Consider the following 14,966-nt stretch of genomic DNA (forward strand, 5'->3'; position numbering starts at 1 on the left):
AAAAAAAAAAAAAAAAGGCCACGCGCAGTGGCTCACGCTTGTAATCCCAACACTTTGAGAGGCCGAAGCGGGTGGATCACCTGAGGTCAGGAGTTCGAAACCAGCCTGACCAATATGGTGAAACCCTGTCCCTACTAAAATTACGAAAATTAGCTGGGAGCGGTGGCAGGCGCCTATAATCCTAGTTGCTCAGAGGCTGAGGCTGGAGAATCGCTTGAGCCCGGGAGGCAGAGGTTGCAGTGAGCCGAGATTGTGCCACTGCACTCCAGCCTAGGCAACAGAAAGAGACTCGGTTTCAGGGAAAAAAAAAAAAAAAAGTCTGTTCTCTTAATAAATATCAAAGTCATGAACGACAAAGCAAGACAGGAGGAACTACCTCAGATTAAAGCAAACTAAAGAGAGACACAACTAAATGCAACGTGCAGTCCTGGATTGGACATTTGGCAACAATGAAACATGGAGGGTGGATTAAACCATAGTGTACCAAAGTTAAACTTGCTTGTGGTAATTGTAGTTATGTAAGAAAATAAGACTGTCATCGCACATCTAGTCCACCAATCAATAGCCCCTAGTCCCAAGGCTGCCTCCCGTCCCTGGCTATTTAGTGATGAGTCGGATGATACCTCCCAGCGCTTCGCCCTCGCCCCCTGACATCCTCCCTATCCCTGCTTTAGGGGTTTTTCCTCTCTGACTGTGCCATACCCTCCACCGTCTCCCCTCCTGCCTCCTGTGATCCACTTGTCCCTGCCCTCCTCTGCGTCCTGGCCCTCCCGCTCTCTTCCGCTCTGCCCTCCCTGGCTCCTTCCACCTCCTGCCAGCTACCTTTCTCCTCCAGGTGCGCACCCCTACGCCTAGCTCCGCTGCGCGCTTGCGCTCTACGCCCAAGGGAGCCGGGCTGCAGAGCTGGAGAAACTTCCGCGGCTACGGGTGCGGTTGCCTTCGGATCCCGGCTCCGGGCTGACACCCGCGCGGGGCTGAGACAGGTGTCTGCGCTCCCCGAGATGGGCTGCTCCAGCAGCGCTCTCAACAAGGCCGGCGACAGCAGCAGGTTCCCTAGCGGTGAGCAGGGGACTGGCGCCGCCGGCGTCCGGGCTGGGGACTCGGGTGGGCTAACTCCCCGGGAGGTCCAAAGGGTGTGCCCCGTGCCCACCCCGGCTGGCAGGAGCCAGGCCTCGCCCCGGAGGATGCCAGCAGAACCCGGGACAGAGCGCGATTTCCTCCCGAATCTGGAGCGGCGCTGCTGTGACCGCGGGTGCGGCGGCCCTGGTGCGCTCCGCAGCGCTCGCTGCCTGAGGCCGGGCGCTGGACTCACCCTGTCCGCTGATGGGATCTCGGGGAATTGGTGTTGAAGCCCTAAGGCGGTTAGCCTCGGCATTGCCTTAAAAACAGGAGAAATGTCCTATCAAGGCCTTCTCCCAAGGCTGGGGGTCGTGACTGACGCCTGCAATCTCAGCACTTTGGGAGGCTGAGGCGGGGCGATCGCTTGAGACCAGAAGTTCGAGAACAACTTGGGTAACAAAGCGAGATCTTCCACTCCCCCATCTCTACTAAAACAACAACAAAAACCACTTTTCCCCATTTACGCCTCCCATTAGCGTTTCAGCATCAAAGATGGCAAAAGATGCGGAGAATCCAGAGGAGCATTCACTCCATCAAGTGGGTTCCTGCACTCTGAATAGGTCAGACACACTTTCCCCTATCTTTGACTTAAGTATACATTGAGAAGTATGTGTGATCAAAAGTGGTCATCACTGACTCTTGCTGAAGAAACTCAACAAGGACGTTTTGTGCATGTACTATATAATACCCCAGTGCTTGGCTAGATGCTGGAGATACAAGTGACCCTGTTTGTGGAGATTGAGGGTGGAGGAGACCGACAAGAAACACGTGAAACAATTGGCTAAGATCGTTTCTGACAGTGATAAGTACTGTGAAAAGCATACACGCAGATACATGAATTAGAGAATGGGTTTTACAGCCGACTCACTTTTCTTAGATTTTGAATGTCTAACATTTTGGACAATGCTATGGAGGTTAAGCAAACTCAGTCAAGCTAGTTTACAGTCTTCTGCAAGGCGAACTTTAGCAGGGATTTTGTACTGGAGTGAATTCCTTTTCACAGATCTTCTCTTAGCACCTTGTGTTATTGCAGTAACAGAAAAGTCTTCCTCTCTGATGTTGTTGGTAGAGCGCACCAGATGGTCATGAATGCTTTTCAAAGCTCAGCCGCTGTGTCCTAGTCAGAAATACGTTGTGTTTCTATTATTTTTGTGGTATGTGGTAGTTTATTTCTAGTTTGCATAGATAACAGAAAGCAATGACAAGTCAGGAAGTAAACAAAAAATTAAAAACATTATAAAAGTGATTCCAAACCCCTTTTCACAGACAACAATGTGAAAAGATGGAAAAATTCATTTATAATGCACAGTGCTCACTAACTTTTCTCCTAAAGAGCCCAGAGCTTCCATACCCCCAACGAGACGCCAGAGCAAGCTGTTTCTCCAATGTTTCATGTTTTATGTTATGAAATTAAGTAGAGTTTCGCATTCTGTTCTCTGATAAATTTTTGTGGGTTTCAATATGAAAAGCCGAGGGAAAATGGATGCTTCAGGAAGATACATTTTATTATTCTGACTTCTCTTAACCCCTGCTGTGCTTCAGTTATCCTAGGAGGAGCATCCTGGTTTAACAAGCAGAGTACTGACTCACCATTACATAGTTCTAAACTGATTAAAACATGTATTTCAGGGAATGTAACTCTCGGGGCAAAAGTATTCAGTAGGTGTAATGCAGTTTTTAATCCTTTCAGAAAATAATGAATAACTTTATCTTTAAAAATATTTTATCATCAGTATTGATAACTATTCCACTTGAGTTATACTCTTCCATTTTTTATTCTAGAACTCATTGCTGTTCTGAGTTTTCACAGATGTTGTTATGGAAGAGGTGTTAAAACGCCTGACAACCAGTTCTAGCCTTTAGAAAATTAACCTAATATGCTGCATAAATTGCTCAACACACACGTTAAATCAATCAACAGGTCTATTTGCTTCTGACCCTCGATCAAACAATACTCTCTTGTAATTAGATACTATTCTGTGTTCGTCAACATTTCAACTTCATGATCTTAGGCCCAATAAATAATTCATTCCTGTTTCTGCAGCTTTAAACTTCTTTAAATCCTAGGTACAACCCCAAGCTTGAGTGTACATACTTTTAGACAATAACAGTCCAAGTTTATTACGTGTCTGGTACATGCATTTATTCACTGTACTCTCAGTGCCTAACAATGTTCGGCATATAATAGGTCTTCAGTAATGATTTGTTGAATGAATTACTTCATTTAATCCTTATAACAATGTTATGACTAAATATTATGGTTGTCCTGTTTTTACAGATAAGAGTAAATAATTTATCTAAGGTCACAGGGCTCCTAAGAATCAGAGCTGGTGCTTTGAACTCATATGCTTTGCTGGGCACAGAGGCTCATGCCTATAATTCCAGTGGCTCTGGAGGCTGATGGGAGAGGATTGCTTGAGGCCAGGAGTTCAAGACCAGCCTGGGAAACATAGTAAGACCCTGTATCTAAAATTTTTTTTTTTTTAATTGAAACATGTATTTCAGGGAATGTAACTCTTGGCGGTGCAGACTGGAAGTCCTAGCTACTCAGGAGGCTGAGGTGAGAGGATTGCTTAACCCCAGGAGTTCAAGGCTGCAGTGAACTATGATTGAGCCACTGCACTTCAGTCTGGGCAACAGAGTGAGACTCAATTAAAAAAAAAAATGAACCTATATGTTTAAACCAGCTTCTGCTAATGAGATGTAAATCTGTTTTTGCCTCGGATCACTCTGGATCCCCATTAGGTGTGTGGTCATCCACTATAAAAACAGTGAAATCAATACAATAAACACATTATACTATATATCTTTTTTTTTTTCTTAGACGGCGTTATTTAGACGGAGCCTCTGCCTCCCAGGTTCAAGTAATTCTACTGCCTCAGCCTCCCAAGTAGCTGGGATTACAGGCATGCGCCACCACACCCAGCTAATTTTGTTTTTTTAGTAGAGATGGGGTTTCTCCATGTTGGTGGAACTCCCGCCCTCAGGTGATCCACTCGTCTCAGCCTTCCAAAGTACTGGGATTAAAGGCGTGAGCCACTGTGCCCAGCCTATACTATATATATTATTTAGGGATAGAATAATCACTTATTATGATTCTAAATATTAGTCTAATCCCTAAATAAGATACATAGTATAATGTGTTATACAAATATTATATATTTATTTTATTTTTTATTAAAAAAATTGAGACAGGGTCTTGCTATGTTGCCCAGGCTGGTCTTGAACTTCTGAGCTCAAGTGATCCTCCCACCTCGGCCTCCCAAAGTGCTGGAATTACAGGTATGAGCCACTGTGCCCAGCCTTTGTTATAAATTTAAAGCAGACAGCAGCTACTAGTGGACAGACATTAGGTTGCACAGGAATAATCTATTCTACTGATTATGTGGGGATATTTGCCCTGACCCAGTAGACACTGAATCTCACAGAGCTTCTTCCTATTGCCTCCCAAGATGACTGACCAGATAGGTGTGTGTGTTGGGGAGAACAGAATTGGAGACTCTGATTGTAAACAATTATCCAGTGCTCCTCAAAGCGTAGAACAGTGCCTAATATGTGGTAGTCACACATCGATTTTTATGACGTGCCCTGAAATGTGTGAGGAAAGAGATTTTCTTTCCAAAGGATAATCAGACAGATTAAGTTTGGAATTTCTTGTGTTTGTGGAAGCAAGTTTTAAATATTAGGACAATTTCTGTTCTTTTGAGTGTCCTGAGGATCCGATGCAATCTGAACACAAAGGTTTTATTGACTCCACAGACTTTAATGTGCCCGAAGGTGTCTAGACGTTCACATCCAAACCCTCCTCCCAGTGTTCCTAGCCCTCTGCTAACATGGATAATCACTGCTCGATTCTTTCCTAATATAAATGCGATCTGTTTTGGCAGACTTCTTTCCAAGGTGTTACAGCCCAAGCACCAAACATGGACAAAGTCAATAGGTGGTAATTATTGACAAGTTCATTGCTAGGTTAATGTGTACATTTCCACTGACAGCTATAATCATTTGTTTGTTCTAACCTGAACTTTCACTAGCTGCTTGCTGTCCATGCTGCCTAGGCAATCAGACGAAGCTTGAATTTCACACAGTTATGTGAATTGTTCTTTGTACTGCGGTCATACCTTCAGTTTTCACCCAATATTTCACACTGTGACATCTAGTTAGGTCATCTGGTCCTAACTGCACAAAAGTTTTCCTTTTGAATTGAAGAAGAAACTTCATTAACATTAAACTTAATTTGTATAGGCTTTTCTTGCATATAGAAATTATATAAATTTTTTTTCTTTCAAATGTGTGCCTTTGTGTCATTTCTGGATCCTGGCAGGTAAATAGCATTTGGTATGTCTTTGTGGTAGGCCTGGTGATTGCATACAGCTAATTGAAATGGAATAAAAAAACTATATACATGGTTCAAAAATGTGAAAATATTTGGAAAAGTCAGGCCTGAAAAGTACACCTTCCACCCCATCCTCATCATCTATTTAGTTCGAATCACACACATGAATAAACACTTATTATTTTAGGGGTTTTTTGGATATATTCTTTCAAAGTTTCTTTATGCATTGCAAATATTATTTCCTTCTCTCATCTTTATTTATAAAATGTAGTATACTATACCCACTGTTCCTCACTTTGTGTTTTTCACCTAACACTATGGAGATTTTTCCATGTTGATATATAGAGAACTTCTTTCTCCTTGTTTATACCTGCATAATAATTTCTTCCTTGATTTATTTAACCAGTCCCCTATTGAGGGACATTTGATTTGTTTACAGTCTTTTCCTGTTGCAGACAAGACTGCCATGAATTCCTTTGTGCCTACATCATTTTGAATGTGTGCAAGTATATCTGTAGGACAGTTTCCCAGGAGTGGCATTACTAGGTCAAAATACGCACTGATAATTTTGATAGATAACTGCCTAAACGTGTTCTGTAAGAGTTGAAGCAGTTTACACTGTCATCAACAATAAAGTAAATCTCTTTCTAAAATGGAAAACTTTCAGACATTTGGGTAATCGCATCGAAACATAGATGTGAGAGAGAAGTCAGGAGACAAGGTAGGGAGCATGCACTTGGTTTCAGGTGCTTTAGTTTGTGATCTCATTTAATCCTCACAATAGCCTTAAAACACAAACATTAGTTACAGCAAATACAGCTAGAAAACGGAAGCTTGGTGCAGATAAGTCACTTGCCCTGGTCTCAGAGCTAGTAAGTCTAGTTAGCCTACTTACTAGATGGATAGATGGACCTGGGGCACATGGCTAACTTGTGTGACTCCAAAGCCCCTGTTCTTTTCACAACTTCCAGTTCCATCTGGGATCTGGTCCTAGTTCTGCAAGAAACCTGTAGTGTGGCCTTACACATAGAACACATGCAATCAGCTGAATGTGGATGCTTGAGTCTGTAATCCCAGCTACTTGGGAGGCTGAGGCAGGAGAATCAGGAGGTCAAGCACCACTGTACTCCAGCCTGGGCAACAGACTGAGACTTCTCTCTAAAGAAAAGAAAAAAGAGGCTGGCGCGGTGGCTCAAGCCTGTAATCCCAGCACTTTGGGAGGCCGAGACGGGCGGATCACGAGGTCAGGAGATCGAGACCATCCTGGCTAACACGGTGAAACCCCGTCTCTACTAAAAAATACAAAAAACTAGCCGGGCGAGGTGGCGGGTGCCTGTAGTCCCAGGTACTCGGGAGGCTGAGGCAGGAGAATGGCTCAAACCTGGGAGGCGGAGCTTGCAGTGAGCTGAGATCCAGCCACTGCACTCCAGCCTGGGTGACAAAGTGAGACTCCGTCTCAACAAAAAAAAAAAAAAAAAAAAAAAAAAGAAAAAAGAGACCGGGCACAGTGGCTCACACCTGTAATCCCAGCACTTTGGGAGGCCAAAGTGGGCAGATCACCTGAGGTTGGGAGTTCGAGACCAGCCTGACCAACATGGAGAAACCCCATCTCTACTAAAAATATAAAAAATTAGCCAGACGTGGTGGCTAATTTTTTACAGGTATGCGCATGCCTGTAATCCCAGCTACTCAGGAGACTGAGGCAGGAGAATCACTTTAACCCGGGAGGTGGAGGTTACAGTGAGCCGAGATCGTGCCATTGCACTCCAGCTTGGGCAACAAGAGCAAAACTCCGTCTCAAAAAAAAAAAAAAAGAAAGAAAGAAAGAAAGAAAAAAAAGAAAAGAAAAGAAGAGAGGCAACCAATAACTGTTGAGTAGTTGGATGGGTAAATGGATGATTGACAGAGACAGGGATTCAGGGAGGTAAGAGTATTACTCAGAAAAGTAGAGGAGGAATCAGAACCTAATGAATACCAGAAACTGAAAGGTAATATTGGCCAAGATGGGCTTGGGAAGAGAGTGTTGGGTTATGAAGAGGGCCTCCTAGCTATGCAGGAAAAGGTTAACACTGTAGAACAACGCTTGATTGACTACCATTAAATCATGCTTCTGGACTGAACACGGTGACTGACGCCTGTAATCCCAGCACTTTGGGAGGCCAAGGCAGGTAGATCACCTGAGGTCACGAGTTTGAGACCAGCCTGGCCAACATGGTGAAACCCCGTCTCTACTAAAAATAAAAAAAATTTGCTGGACGTAGTGGCAGCTGGTGGTAGCTAGGACCTCTAATCCTAGCTACTTGGGAAGCTGAGGCAGGCGAATCTCTTGAACCTGGGAGGCGGAGGTTGCAGTGGGCAGAGATCACACCATTGCACTCCAGCTTGGGTGACAAGAGCAAAGCTCTGTCTCCAAAAAAAAAAAAAAAATCATGCTTCTGTAAGGTGGCCCCACATCCAGCTCATGTGTACAGTTTCACTTCTATGTTAATGTTTTAACAATATCAAGTTGAAAGAAACCCTGAATACCTGTGCGGGTTAATGAAAGGCTCACCAAAGCTGATAAAAACCTGACGAGGCTTCTAATCCTAGAGTGTGTAAGTGTGAGTAGTACTAGGTAGTTTTTTTTTTCTTTTTTAGAGACAGGGTCTTGCTCTGTTGCCCAGGCTGGAGTGCAATGGTGCAATCAAAGCTCACTGCGGCTTGGACTCCTGGGCCCAAATTATCCTTCCACCTCAGCTTCCTACAGCACTGGGATTACAGGCATGAGCCACTGTGCCCCACCGTAATTTTTTTTTTTTTTTTTTAAAGCAAAATGCCAGACTATAGCTCTCCAGGTGTGTTTATGTCTTGAAAGTACTGTAATGACCTCAGAAGCTTCTTCACCCATCTCAGGGCTATTGCTGTTGTTCATAGTCCTTGAACCACTTCTTGGGAATTGCCTTCGGGCTCTCAAGTTCATTCATTGTATATAATCAAGGGTGTCTGAGCTTTGTCCTTTAAGGATGAAGATTGAAAAAACAACAATCCACATTGTTTTTATTTTATTTTTTAAGTTTTATTTATTTTTTTTTTGGTAGAAACTGGTTCTCACTATGCTGCCCAGGCTGGTGTCAAACTCCGGGCTTCAAGCAACCCTAAGACCTCAGTCAGCCTCCCAAAGTGCTGGGATTACAGGCATGAACCACCATGCCCAGCCCCACATGGCTGTTAGCAGCTAAAACCCCCTAGGAATTAAACCTTATGAAGGCGGGTGAAATAAGACAGGCAATGCAGGTGTGCATGATTTAGCACTACCTAAGTTGTTATATCAGAGTTTCCCAGCCTGTGAGAATAGATTATAGCCATGCCAGCGTTTCTCCTAGCCTTTAGGGCAGCCAGGTGGGATCTTGACAGACTGAGCCATCTGGAAGCAGCTTCCTCCATTTGTTGCAGTGTAATGCACAAATATCATATTCTATGTATGTCATGATATTGAAAAGATCAGGAAGTGTTGGTGGCTCAGTGCAGTGGCTCATGCCTGTGATCACAGCACTTTGGGAGGCCGAGGCAGGAGGATCATCTGAGGTCAGGAGTTGGAGACCAGCTTGCCCAACATGGTGAAACCCCATCTCTACTAAAAACACAAAATAAATTAGCTGGGCATGGTGGCATGCACCTGTTGTCCCAGCTACTCAGGAGGCTGAGGCAGGAGAATCACTTGAACCCGGGAGGTAGAGGTTTCAGTGAACCGAGATTGTGCCACTGCCCTGCAGCCTGGGTGAGACTCCATTTCAAAAAAAATAAATAAAATAAAAATTAAAATAAAAAAGAAAGTGTTGGGATGTGCATTCCAGCTCGTCTGTCATTTTCACTAGTAGTTTCTTTTGCTTAGAGATAACATCTGCCTTCAGTCACCCCAGCAAGGACTTCTGTTGAAATGTTCTCCCTAAAGCATTCTCTTTGCTTATTTCTTTTCCTCACTGTTAATGATAATGATAATGAACATTCTCTCTCTCTCTTTTTTTTTTTTTCTGTAAGATGATTTTTTGTGTGTGTGCCTGTTTCTGCGTCTTCCCATTTTCTCAAGACTCTGATATAAACCACACAGTTTCTTTTTTGCTAATTTCCTTTACTTAGTACTTAGTCTACAGGTATAGGACCTGTAGACTAGATGTTATGGGAGGTTCTGGTTACCTGTACACCTTGCATTAATGTGTGGGTATGAATTTCAACATTTCATTTCAACTGAAAGACAGTATAGAGTGCTGATTAAGAATGTGGGCCTGGAGTTAGACTGGGTTCAAATCCTCATCCAGGATCAGTTATTAGTTGTGCGACTTTGAGCCAGGTACTGACTCTCTCCGTGCTTCTTCATCTACAAAATAGGATCAACAATAGCACTTAATAGAGCTGAGGAATAAATGAGTTAATACATATAATGCACTGAGAATATAATCTGGGCCAGGAACAGTGACTCATACCTGTAATCCCAGCACTTTGGGAGACTGAGACAGGAATCTTGCTCTGTAGGCCAGGAGTTCGAGACCAGCCTAACCAACATAGTGAGACCCTCATTTTTTTTTTTTTTTTTGAGGCAGAGTCTTACTCTGTTGCCCAGGCTGGAGTGCAGTGCTGTGATCTTGGCTTACTGCAACCTCCTTCTCCCGGGTTCAAGAAATTCTCCTGCGTCAGCATCCAGAGTAGCAGGGATTACAGACATGTGCCACCATTCCCGGCTAATTTTTGTATATTTAGTAGAGATGGGTTTCACCATGTTGGCCAGGCTGGCCTCAAACTGCTGACCTCAGGTGATCCAACCGCCTCAGCCTCCCAAAGTGTTGGGATTACAGGTGTAAGCCACCGCACACAGCATTTTTTGTTTGTTTAAGATCAAGTTCTAGATCTCTGAGTTTGTTGATTTCTTTCCTTTTTAAATTTTTTTTTTTTTTTTTTTTTTTTTTGGGGACAGGGTCTCACTCTGTCACTCTGTCACCCAGGCTGGAATGCAGTGGTGCGATCAGAACTCACTGCAGCCTCAACCTCCCACCTCAGCCTCTCACCTCCACCTCAGCCCAGCAGCTGGGACTATAGGCATGCACCACCACACCTGGCTAATTTTTTGTGTGTTTTTTGGAGAGTTGACATTTTGCCATGTTGCCCAACCTGGTCCCTAACTCCTGGGCTCAAGTGATCCTCCTGCCTCAGCCTCCCAAAGTGGTGGGATTATAGGTGTGAGCCACCTCACCTGGCCTTGCTCACTTTTTTAAAAAGTAAATTTATTTAAAGAAAAATGGTGACAAAATATTAAGTCAATAACAGCACAAATGGCAAAGAAATATTCAAAAATCATAAAAGTGGTATGTGAATGGCCACAGTTTATGAGACAGTTTTTCTAAGGCTACCAGGTCTTCTTATTTAGCTAGATTACTTGCTCTTGTATTTGTGCTGCTATAATTTTTTAATTTTTTTATGTTAATTTACTTTTTTTTTTTAGACAGGGTCTCACTCTGTCACCCAGGCTGAGTGTGGCCTCAACCTCCTGGATTCAAGTGATCCTCCTGCCTCTGCCTCCTGAGTAACTGGGACTACAGATGTGTACCACCATACCCAGCTAATTTTTTATTTTTCGTAAAGACAAGGTCTCACTATATTACCCAGGCTGGTCTCAAACTGCTGGTCTCAAGTGATACTCCTGCCTCGGCCTCCCTGCTATAATTTTTAAAAATAAATTTTATTTTAGAATAGTTGTAGATTTACAGAAAAATTATGAAGTTAGTACAGAGAGTTCTCACATATTGCACACTCACTTTCCTCTTTTTTAACATCTTATATTAGTAGGATATGTTTGTCACAATTAATGAACCAAATCTGTTACGTGATTACTAACTGAAGTCCATGCTTTAGTCAGACGTTCTTAGTTTTTCTCTAATGACCTGTTTCACTTCCAGCGTCCCATCCAGAATCCCACATTGCAGGTAGTCATCATGCCTCCTTTGGCTCATCGTGGCTAAGAGTTTCTCAGATTGTCCTGTTTTTTTTTTTTTTTTGAGACAGAGTCTTGCTTTGTCGCCCAGGCTGGAGTGCAATGGCCGGATCTCAGCGCACTGCAAGCTCCGCCTCCCGAGTTCAAGCCATTCTCCTGCGTCAGCCTCTTGAGTAGCTGGGACTACAGGCGCCCGCCACCACGCCCGGCTAGTTTTTTGTACTTTTTTTTTAGTAGAGACGGGGTTTCACCGTGTTAGCCAGGATGGTCTCCATCTCCTGACCTCGTGATTCGCCCGTCTCGGCCTCCCAAAGTGCTGGGATTACAGGCTTGAGCCTCCGCGCCCGGCCTGTCCTTGTTTTTTGATGACTCTGACAGTTTTGAGGAGCGCTGGTTAGGTATTTTGTGGAAGGTTCCTCAACTGGAATTTGTCTGGTATTTTTCTCACGATGACACTGGAGTTACGGGTTTTTGTGTGAGTCACCATGCCTAGCCTATTCTTGTTTCTCTATATTTAAATTTCAACATTAAGTTTGTCTTCCAACTTCATCACATTTACTTTGTGATGATCAAAACGAATTCTAGATATGTAAATTCAGGTGCTTTTATTAAAAAAGAAAAGTGGTCTGACTGATTTTTATTTGCCCTCAAAGAATTTTTTGGTTGATAATTTTATATGTCAGTTACATGGAATATAACCTAAGTTCGCCTTTCTTCAAATGAGTGTCCTGTTGGCATCTACCAGCTGATGGAATGCACACTTGGGGATTAGCATTTGTACCATGGCACACAAGACAGTGTTTGTACATGCTTTGATGTGGGAAAAGGGCAAAAAGATCTAGAATAATGCTGCTCTACAAATGTTGACTGGATGGATGGATGAAGGATAGAATGGAATTGAGGCAAAAGCAAAGTAAGAAAATGAGAAGGAAGATGAGTGAACTACTCCTCTGGAGTTGACTTATGCTACATCTTGGTTCCAAAACGTCAAAAGCTCAAGAACCTAGAAATGGTGACAGCAAGGAAAAATACCAGGACCCCCTTCCTTACAAAGTTGCTCAGTGAAGTCTTTAGGATGTCTGATATGGCATGGTCATAGGAAATAACGACAAGATTTTGTTTTTGTTGGGTAGGAACTTTTCATTTCTGATTAGGGTTGAACTGAGTTGAAAAGCTTCCACCATAATGTGAATTTCAGGTATGTTAACTCTAGTTCTAATCCCTTCTGTAATGTTGCCTAGTATTTAGTTTCTTTGTGTGCCTATCACAACGGTGCTTACAACAAGGGTTCTGTTAGTTCAGCTGTCACACTGAATTTGTGCATAGATCAATTTACAACAGAATCAAGGGAGATAATGAGCACCAAAGGATTAGGCTCAGAGCAGTGCATGATTTGATGAAATGTGGAGTTCAGAAAACAGACACATCTTTAAACAAATTCAGATGTGAAAACAATGCATCTGTCTACAATATTTATTATGTAATAACATAGATTAGGCATAGAATGTCTCCTATTTGTGGACAAAAATATATCTCATTGCTTTTCAAGTTAGCCTGCTAGAAGAAATGATATAGTACCTTTTTCTACCTTGAGGAGGTATGGTGAGGATTCACAAACTCATATGGACAGAGTTATGGAAATACTTGGGTAAGAGGTAATATATAGCCACCAAGTTGTGCTTAATGAAGGGAGTAGCTATTTGAATTTCCCTGAAGACAGTAAACCCTAGGATACCAGGAACCACATTTTCCTCTTTTTTTTTTTTTTGAGACAGGGTCTCTGTCTGTTGCCCAGGCTGGAATGCAGTGGCGCAATCATGGCTCACTACATCCTTGACCTCTGGGGCTTAAGCAATTCTCCCACTTCAGCCTCCAGAGTAGCAGGGACTACAGGTGCATGCCACCTTGCCCAGCTAATCCAAATCTTGCTACCTGCTAGAACTCCTGTGGCCACCCAGATCTCGCCTGTAGTATGCATTTGATGAAAATGTGATGAATGAGTGAAATCAAAGCCAGCAAACAGAATGAAACATTTATTTATACACAAATTATGAATGGCCTTTATTAACCCCAATCAAGTTTAGTTAAATCGTTGCTAATGTTACGAGTACTTTTATTTATTTATTTATTTATTTATTTGAGATGAAGTTTTGCTCTTGTTGCCCAGGTTGGAGTGCAGTGGCACCATCTTGGCTCACTGCAACCTCTGCCTCCCGGGTTCAAGTGATTCTCCTGCCTCAGCCTCCTGAGTAGCTGGGATTACAAGCATCCACCACCAGCCCAGCTTATTTTTTGTATTTTTAGTAGAGAAGGGGTTTCACCATGTTGACCAGTCTGGTCTCGAACTCCTGACCTCAGGTTATCTACTTGCCTCAGACTCCCAAAGTGCTGGGATTACAGGATGAGCCACCGTGCCCAGCCTACTTTTCTATTATTTATCAATAATCATGTTTTAAACTGTACCATGATAACAATACAACTTTGTAGGTCAACACTGACAACTTCACAGTGTTTAGGAGACTGTGTAAGCCCTTTAATGTTGCAAGTTAGCTTTTCTGTTGCTAATTTAGCTATAGTGTATTGACAGGTCACTCCTGGTACTCAAGGGACCTTTGTACAATTAGAAAGAGGCCTTCCCCACCAACAACACATGCACCCTTCAGGTGCACCCAGGCTGGAGTTCTGCCTCATGCAGTGAGAAGCTTGTATAGCTGTGCGCTGCATCCTTGTTCAGTGGCTACCTTTTCATGTCAGATACCATGCTGGGCAAATTACACACATTATCCACTCTGTCAGTTCCCCTAACAAGCCTGAAAGGCAAACAATACCCACATTTTACAGATAAGGAAACTGAGATCCAGAGAGTTTAGGAACTAACTTGTCCAGATTGCACAGTTAAGTAAATAAATGGCCGAGTCAGGATTCACACCCAGTGTTAGAACAGTCTGAATGCTCTGCTTTGGTTAGAGGGGAGGGAGGGAGATCAAACACTAAAAAATGTACTTCCTTCAGCAGCTCAAGGGTAAGAATAAGGTGAGGGTTATGTAATCTGGAGCCAGAAAGGAAGTTTTAATGGTAATTGTAGACTTTATTGTGTTCTCTGAGAGATGGTTCAAAACAACTATTTGTTTTCCAATCTTTTCATTTATTTCCTCTATCTTTCTTCTTCTTCTCCTTCTCATTCTTCTTCTCATTCTTCTTCTTCCTCCTCCTCCTCATCCTCCCCCTCCTTTTCCTCCTCTTCTTCTCCCACCTCTTCTTCTCCCTCCTCTCCTTCTTCCTCCTCTCCGTCTTCTCCATCTTCTTTGTCTTTGTCTTTGTCTTGCTGTGTTGCCCAGGCTGGAGTGCACTGGCATGATCTTGGCTCACTGCAACCTCTGCCTCTGAGGTTTAGGCAATTCTCCGGCCTCAGCCTTCCAAGTAGCTGAGATTACAGGTGCTGGCCACCATGGCCAGCTAATTTTTTGTACTTTTTTTTTTTTTTTTTAAAGAGATGGGGTTTCACCATGTTGGCCAGGCTGGTCTCAAACTCCTGGCCTCAAGTGATTT

The 14,966-nt window shown here is 43.2% G+C and overlaps 1 protein-coding gene across 2 annotated transcripts in view; it reads left to right on the forward strand.

The window, feature by feature from the left end:
* The first annotated feature begins 639 nt into the window (after positions 1–639).
* Positions 640–14,966, forward strand: part of ERICH5 (glutamate-rich 5) — a 26,564-nt gene continuing 12,237 nt past the window's right edge. The window contains exon 1 of one of the 2 annotated variants that reach the window (XM_012000007.1): positions 640–1,059. In XM_012000007.1, the coding sequence (XP_011855397.1) occupies positions 1,002–1,059 (58 nt within the window). In that variant the 5' untranslated portion in view covers positions 640–1,001. The remainder of the gene's footprint in view (positions 1,060–14,966) is intronic. The other variant, XM_012000008.1, reaches the window with a different exon arrangement.

This window comes from Mandrillus leucophaeus, unplaced genomic scaffold (assembly GCF_000951045.1).
Source record: "Mandrillus leucophaeus isolate KB7577 unplaced genomic scaffold, Mleu.le_1.0 Scaffold611, whole genome shotgun sequence".
In the NCBI taxonomy this organism is placed as follows: domain Eukaryota; kingdom Metazoa; phylum Chordata; class Mammalia; order Primates; family Cercopithecidae; genus Mandrillus; species Mandrillus leucophaeus.